The sequence below is a fragment of the Montipora capricornis genome, chromosome 8 (assembly GCF_036669925.1).
Source record: "Montipora capricornis isolate CH-2021 chromosome 8, ASM3666992v2, whole genome shotgun sequence".
In the NCBI taxonomy this organism is placed as follows: Eukaryota; Metazoa; Cnidaria; class Anthozoa; order Scleractinia; family Acroporidae; genus Montipora; species Montipora capricornis.
Genome location: NC_090890.1, coordinates 37,305,449 through 37,312,948, shown reverse-complemented (window position 1 = coordinate 37,312,948; position 7,500 = coordinate 37,305,449). Strand labels below are relative to the sequence as shown.

The following is a 7,500-nucleotide window of genomic DNA, read 5'->3' as shown; positions in this document are numbered from 1 at the left end:
GGCGCTGCCAAAGGGAAAAAGAGCCCCAAGCTCACAAAAGCTGAGAAGGAAAAGCTAAAGAAGGAAGAAGCTGAGAGGAAGGCAAGGGAGGAAGGTAAAGTGTGAATTAATGAACAGACTGATGATGATGCATATGATGATCATCACCATCATCGCCTGGTTGCTGCGTAGGCGACTGTAAGCTAGCTACCTCCAGCCCTTCCTGTCATTGGTGAGGTCGGCTATTTGCTTGGATGTCAACTGTCCATCATCATCTCCAAGGAGGCGTTGGATGTACTGTAGATAGGATGTACTTTGTCATCCCGGCCTGCGTCTGCCATGTATAGAGCATATAGATTGGCTGACTCATCCTCAGACTTGCGCAGTATATGACCTAGGAACTTGAGCTGCCTCGTTCACACTTGCTCGATCAGAGGCCTTGTCTTCATCATTTCATAGACACGGTCATTAGAAACCTGATTAATTCCAAGCAAGACACGGTAGCAAGACATGGCAAATGAATTGATCTTGCTTTCCATATCCTTGGAAATCACCCAGGACTGGCAACCATAGAGAAGGATGGTCACACAGGAAACCTTGAAGAGTTTGAGCCTGATTGAGACAGGTGTTCCAGAACTATGCCAGAGATGCTCTCTGATGATGATAGGCCAATCCGAATGTGACACTTGATTAATATTAATAATGATCTCCACTCCCCCTTGAACATTCACATGCCCAGCAAAGCTCACCGCCCTTTTGTGTGTGGGTCTGCTCTCTTTTTTTAATTCTTTGTTTCCAGTGCAAGTCCTTGTACCCAGGCTCTCTCTTCTTTTCTTCTCATAAAGCGAGAAAGAGAGAGAGAGACAAAGAGAAAAGAAGAAGAGAGAGTTTTGGCAACTATCAGTGATACTGGCCCTTTCAAAAATACCCATTTACCCTCCAAAATTTTGCATGAGGTATTGTTTTTCAGGGGCGCAGGGATCGTGCAGTGGTGAGAACATTCGCCTCCCACCAGTGTGGCCTGGGTTTGATTCCCAAGACTCAGCATCATGTGTGGGTTGAGTTTGTTGGTTCTCTACTCTGCACCGAGAGGTTTTCTCCGGGCACTCCGGTTTCCCCTCTCCTCAAAAATCAACATTTTGGCTTGATTTGCGTTAATTGTTAATTATTTCAGTTTACAGTGTCGACCCTTGAATAAAGTTCCCTTCCTTTCCTTTTCCCTTGTATTTTCTCTTGGGACCATTTTATGTCTTAAGAGAAACTGAGAACAATGCTTATGCAAAATGTTGGAGGGCAAACAAAGAGTATTATTAAATTTTTTTAATGGTATTTTTGAAAGTGGCCCATTGGAGTGTTAATTTTTACTCCTTCTTGGTACTTTGACTTGTAATTCTGCAATACTAGACTTGCCAAAACATCTAGTAATCAGATTTTCATGTACATATTTTTTGGCTTTAAGAGGAAGCCAGGCTCCAAGCTGAACAGGAACAAAGAGAAAGAGAAGAGAGAGAAAGACAGGAAAAAGAAGAAAGGGAACAACTCAGACAACAGGTACTTTTTGTTCCTTTCATTAGGTGAGACAATGAAAAAAAGGTTAATACAAAGCCACCTTCATTGGGATACATAATGTATTTGTTTCCCTAAGTGTCTAGTAAGTTGTCAATTCACCATAATTATTTAACAGTTATAATTTCGATCCATGATTGCGCGTTGGGTATGAGCTGGTAAATACCCGTAGTCAACGACAAGGCATGTAGAAATTAAGCGCGGAGTTGGCTATAACCAGTCTCATATCCAACAAGCACAAACAGAATTATAATAATAATAATTATAATTATAATATTTACTATTGTTTAATAAATTTTCATTAAATTGTGAATGCTTGGGCACTTGAAAATTAAAGCCAATCATTTTCCAGCTTAATTGGCAACACTTGACGCAATCAATGTGAATTCCATATTAGGTCATACAGAATAAGAGCTGATAACCGTGATTGAGTGAACCAATCAGAAACTTTAAGCTAGAAACAGAATATCCAAGGTCGAAAATTTAATATGCACATGATATTCTCGTGAGAATTAATACTGGTCGGGTACATACTTTTGATGTTTTGAAATAACAGAGTTTTGAAATAACAGAATGTTCTAAAATTGGAGAGAATGTATATTATAATAGTTATTAAATCTTTCATCCAAGAAAGCTGACTCTTTAGAACTTTACAACTCTTTTTACTTTCATTGTCTACTGTGACTACAAACATCTTTAGTTGATTTCTAGGTCTTTTTTTCTCTCATCATGGCATGTCAGTTCATGGGTCAATCATTGAGAAGTTTATTATTTTAAGTAAATAAACAATACCTCATAACACTGTACATGGGAAAGACAAAAAAGTGAAACATCTGAATTAAAATGAAAATACTAAGAGCAGACTGTCACATCAGAAGCAAATGAATTAATGCTGGACATTTAGTCATTGTTCAAACTGGAACTTCACTCGACTCATGGATGCTGGTTTTAGGAAAGTGCACGGCATCAAGCAGAAGTTGATGAACTGAAAGAAAAGATTGAGAATAATTCCCAGCAGCTGCAAACCTTACAACAAAATGAGCGAGCAAAAGCAAAGGTTAGCATTATACTTAAATTTTAATGTTTTCAATAACTTTTTGGAAGACATGGGAAAAGTCTAAAAAGCCAAAACACCCAATTATGTTTATTGTGGTTATCTACATGTATGAAGCCCTGTTACATTAGGTGTTAAAGGTCACTTATAATCACAGCCCCTGGCCCCTGAGATGATCCCATGATGAAGTTTTACAACTATTAATTTTGACAGCTGACATGACAATAAATAAAATGTAATTAACATTAATTTTTGAAAAAGTTTATTATTTGTTGTGTGTTAGTGGGAGCGGTATATGTTGTGTGATGGAAGCCCTGATCTGCTAAGTACAAGTGAACTCAACACCTACATGAATCTTTGGCGAGATGACAAGGACAACAAACCATTCAATACTGTGCTCCAAGAGGGAGAAAACACTTTGAAGGTATTAACTGTTAGTGAATGCAGTCACTGTAGGGCTGGTACTGTAGTGCAGCATAATTATACTCTATGTTGTGCTGATCATATAGTCACAAATAAATGAAAGTCCATAATTTTATTGCAAATTGTCCATGGTATAATTTAACTACTGTTACAGTACATGCAAAATCAATATTTTTGAGTGTGCACTTATGTGGACTGTCAATTAAATACCTGTCCAGCTTTTTATACCCTACCAAGTTATATATCATCCTTCAACTAATGAAAATGACTTTTCTTGGCTATTTTGTTCTCTACCATTAATTTTACTTTTTATGATAGCCGTCTATCGACACTGTTGAGGTTGAGTTGCGTAAATTTAAACTGTGCCAATTTGACTTTTTTATATAAAACTCTCACTTTTTATACCTTATCCTAGAGTTTTCTGTAAACTGCTTGAAAACCATACCCTTCACAGTGCCCCCCCCTTCCCCCCCGGGAAACCTCCTTAACTGACCAAGATGTCAGCGAAATAAATTACTGTATAATCCCCAACAATCCTTCAAAAATGTCTCTTAAGAGGGAAAGGAGAAATTATTAAAGATATTACCGGTATATGCTTCTTTCTTATAATGTGTGTTTTATACAATGTCATGTAGCTTATTAAAGAGCTGGAAATTTTTGTATTAAACTCTGAAGAAGAGGGCTTTACAGAGGATGAGATACAAAGACTTAAACAGGTATCAACTACAGTAACTTGTTTTTTTTAATGGGAACATCTCATTTTTCATTTTTGGTCTTTGAAATGACGCTCATTTTTTCTTGAAATTCCATTCTGCTAGCTAACCCAATCATAGAATTCTGTTGTTTTGTCATATTGAAAGTAACTGAGGACATTAAATTTTAAAATATAAAATATAAAATTTATAATATTATAACCACCTGCACCTAGGAACAGGCAATTCTACTGCTTCACCCATCCTGATCTCTAATGGGTTTTTGTTCTTGCTGTGTGAATAATGGTCACTTGTTAATGAGCCACTGGGAAAATAAAGATCACAATGTTCCAATGTTTTCTTTCATGAATTTATTGACAGTTTTCTTAATCAACTCCAGGTATTTAATACAAAATATACATATAAAATTTTATATTTTCAGTCCATCATCCAGTTGGAAGAATTGATATGCTATAAACTTGATGAGGCAACTATGAATGTTTTACAGGTAAGGTAAAACACATTTATTGTGTGGTTATCAAATACAAATAAAATATTTGCAATAATAATGTTAAATGTAAAATGTTTTGTTTATAGTGGAAGCGCACTTACCGGTAGCTACCAAGCTAGTTCACAGGCACCCCACTTTTTAATAATCTGAAAGAAACAATTCAAACTTAACAGAAACATGATTAAGAACCCTAACTGGCAGGAGGCAACGAGTTGGCTATTTACAAAGCGTGGTAGAGTCAAATCCAGGGCAGCCGGAAACAAATCCAAACCAGAGGTTAGACCTACATTTGAACCCATGGCAAACCGCATACAAACCCAACGCATTAACCACTGGACCGCAAAATTTACATGTAACGTGTCCATTGAATTTGGCAAGGTACATGCATCTGGCAAGGTATTGGGCACAAATGTGTCCTTTACATACGTCCTTTACATATGTCATACACAATTTATGAACCGTGATTAAAATGAAATGTCACCTTTAAATAGGTGTTCTTTTTTGACATCTTTTCTTCAATTTTTTGGACATGTGATACCATTATTTATTTATTTTTATTCTTGCAACATTAAAGAGGGTATAATATCTGTGGCTTTTACAAAAAATTGTCAAATAGGAAACTTCAAGAGGCAATGTCACAAACATGAAGCTGGCAGTGGATTTTGAAAATTATGCTAAACTGTAAACCCCGACTTCCACCAAAAGAAAGAAAAACACAGGCACACACTTTATAGAACTATGGGATACTCAAGCCTCAATACCATAGGGGGTTTCCTAAAGGGCAAACAAACATTTATCAGGGCAACCAGATTTATAAGTTTAGTTGCCCCACTTTTGAAAAAGGGACTACAGTCTGGAATTTTTTAAATTTCAAGTACTGCAGCTGTTATGTAATTAAATTTTGTAGAATGCTTCCAGTGGTGTGGATCCAGAGACTCAAAACTTGCAGTTTACAAGTGCTGTAGAAAACGTAGCTGTTTGTGTTTGGGGAAACATAGCCAAAAATCCAAGGTATTGGCTAGTTTAAAGATAGACGAAGGGTGCTTTCCTTTTGTAAGAACTGGCCGTTCAGACCTAATAATTTGCAAAGAAAATGCAACAATTTGAAGGAACACTTGCATGACAATCCCTCGCGTTCTTCTGGAGGAGTATATATCATCCTCGAAGTGTGTTAATTCGAATGCGTTGTAGAGTTAGTCCTTCCAAATGACGGGTCTGGCCGATCTGCTCTGTCAAATGGAAAGCGCCCTAAGTACTAATTTTATCGTTCACAGTTAGTGATTGTGATTATCATGACCGCATTATTTTTGGTCTTTATTAAATACAAAGAGGGTTTTTTATGCTTAACAACTTGGTCACTAAATGGAAGCTGGGTGCCTGAGACATCATTAAGAGCTCCCACTATGGGCAGCCAGCTCCTACGTGGAGATGGAGACAGCTCCTGTGGCTTGGAAATCGTGGCAAACCCAGCAAGCAGTCCGCACACAGCGTGGGAAACAGGCACCTGTCATGCTGATAAAAAACAGTGAAAAAATGGGTGTGAGTGGAGGAGAAAAAACAGCCATTAAAAAGACTCCACAAACATGCTTTTTCCACAACCAAAACTCTATGCCTATGTCCTGCTGGACACAAATACGGGAAATGAAAGTGCATGCACCAACCTAACAAAGCTGCTGGCCACAACTGGCACATGAGCGCTCCTGTTGTTAACTCCATTAATTTCTTTAAACTGCATCAATTGAAAAAAGTACTCCTGGACCAATGCTTCTATCTTTACAGGGTCAAGTCCTTCACGTTTCAAGAGATTGGTTTCTCCATGGAACTTCCCAGGGTTCTTGCTGTGGGGAATGTTGCAGTGCGCATTATGCACACAAAGTATGACCATCTTTCGCCGCTTTCCAAGTCATTCTACCCAAAACGCAAAGTCAAGCCACCAGAAGTGATTGTGGAGGAAGCACCAGCTGTAGAAGCGACTAATGGAGATGGGGTATTTAAGAATTGCTTAATTCGTTAGTATGCTACACATGTATAAGGAGAGTTTTGGAAAGTGACGGAAGAATGTCATACGTTCTTAAAGTCTGGTCACTTTCCTGTCGCCTGGAAGGAGGCTCTAGTCTTACCGTTACTTAAAAAACCTGGCCTCGACATACTCTTCAAGAATTTTCGTCCCGTTAGTAACTTACCATTTGTTTCGAAGCTGACAGAGTCAGCCGTCTATAACCAAATTCATAGCCACATTTGCGAGAACAATCTTTATCCTTCCAATCAGTCATCTTATAGGAAGAATTATAGCACAGAAACAGCGTTGCTGAGAGTGAAAAATGATATCTTGTTAAATATGAACAAACAGCATGTTACACTATTGGTCTTATTAGATCTTAGTGCGGCATTTGACACTGTGGATCACAATGTTTTACTTAGTCGCCTTCACTCAAAATTTGGTATATCTGGGATGGCACTTGAATGGTTTAGCTCCTACCTTAGGGGAAGATCACAGCGTGTTATGGTCCAAGGCAATTTATCTCAGAATTTGAATTTGGACTTTGGTGTACCGCAGGGCTCTTGCCTCGGACCATTGCTTTTTACGATTTATGCAAGCAAATTGTTTGACGTTATCAAGGCGCACCTCCCTACGGTTCACTGCTACGCTGACGACACGCAGCTGTATGTGTCCTTTAGTCCAAATAAGAGCATTGGGCAATTTGAGGCTGTCACTGCTATTCAGCATTGTGTGGATGATATACGCAATTGGATGACCAATGACAAACTACTTCTCAATGAAGATAAAACAGAATTTCTAATGATAGGTACCAAGCAACAACTAGCCAAGGTTAACATTGATCAGCTTATAATTGGAGGCAGCGTAATTAGACCAAAGGAAGTAGTTAAGAATCTGGGGGCATGGTTAGACTCGACTCTTTCAATGAATTCTCATGTAAATAATACTTGCTCAAATGCTTTTTATTACTTGTATAATATAAGAAGAATTAGAAAATATCTTTCTAGGCGGTCCACTGAGACGCTTATTCACGCATTTGTCTCAAGCCGCGTCGATTATTGCAACAGCCTGCTCTATGGCCTGCCAACCTATCAGCTTAATAAACTGCAGAGGGTCCAAAATGCTGCAGCTAGGTTAATTTTTCAGGAATCCAAGTACTGCCATGTAAGACCGCTGCTGTATAATCTGCACTGGCTGCCCGTTAAATTTCGAATTGACTTTAAGATATTACTGTTAACGTATAAGGCTATCAATGGCTTAGCGCCTTTTTATCTCC

The 7,500-nt window shown here is 38.3% G+C and overlaps 1 protein-coding gene across 1 annotated transcript in view; it reads left to right on the top strand.

Annotated features, from left to right (window-relative positions):
- The window catches only part of LOC138060498 (dynein axonemal intermediate chain 7-like), a 19,645-nt gene that overhangs the window by 453 nt on the left and 11,692 nt on the right, over positions 1 to 7,500 (top strand). The window contains exons 2-9 of the mRNA XM_068906297.1: positions 1 to 94; positions 1,439 to 1,530; positions 2,498 to 2,602; positions 2,883 to 3,023; positions 3,658 to 3,738; positions 4,157 to 4,222; positions 5,133 to 5,236; positions 6,005 to 6,212. The exon at positions 1 to 94 is cut by the window's left edge and continues 9 nt beyond it. Coding sequence (XP_068762398.1) covers positions 1 to 94; positions 1,439 to 1,530; positions 2,498 to 2,602; positions 2,883 to 3,023; positions 3,658 to 3,738; positions 4,157 to 4,222; positions 5,133 to 5,236; positions 6,005 to 6,212 — 891 coding nt within the window. The remainder of the gene's footprint in view (positions 95 to 1,438; positions 1,531 to 2,497; positions 2,603 to 2,882; positions 3,024 to 3,657; positions 3,739 to 4,156; positions 4,223 to 5,132; positions 5,237 to 6,004; positions 6,213 to 7,500) is intronic.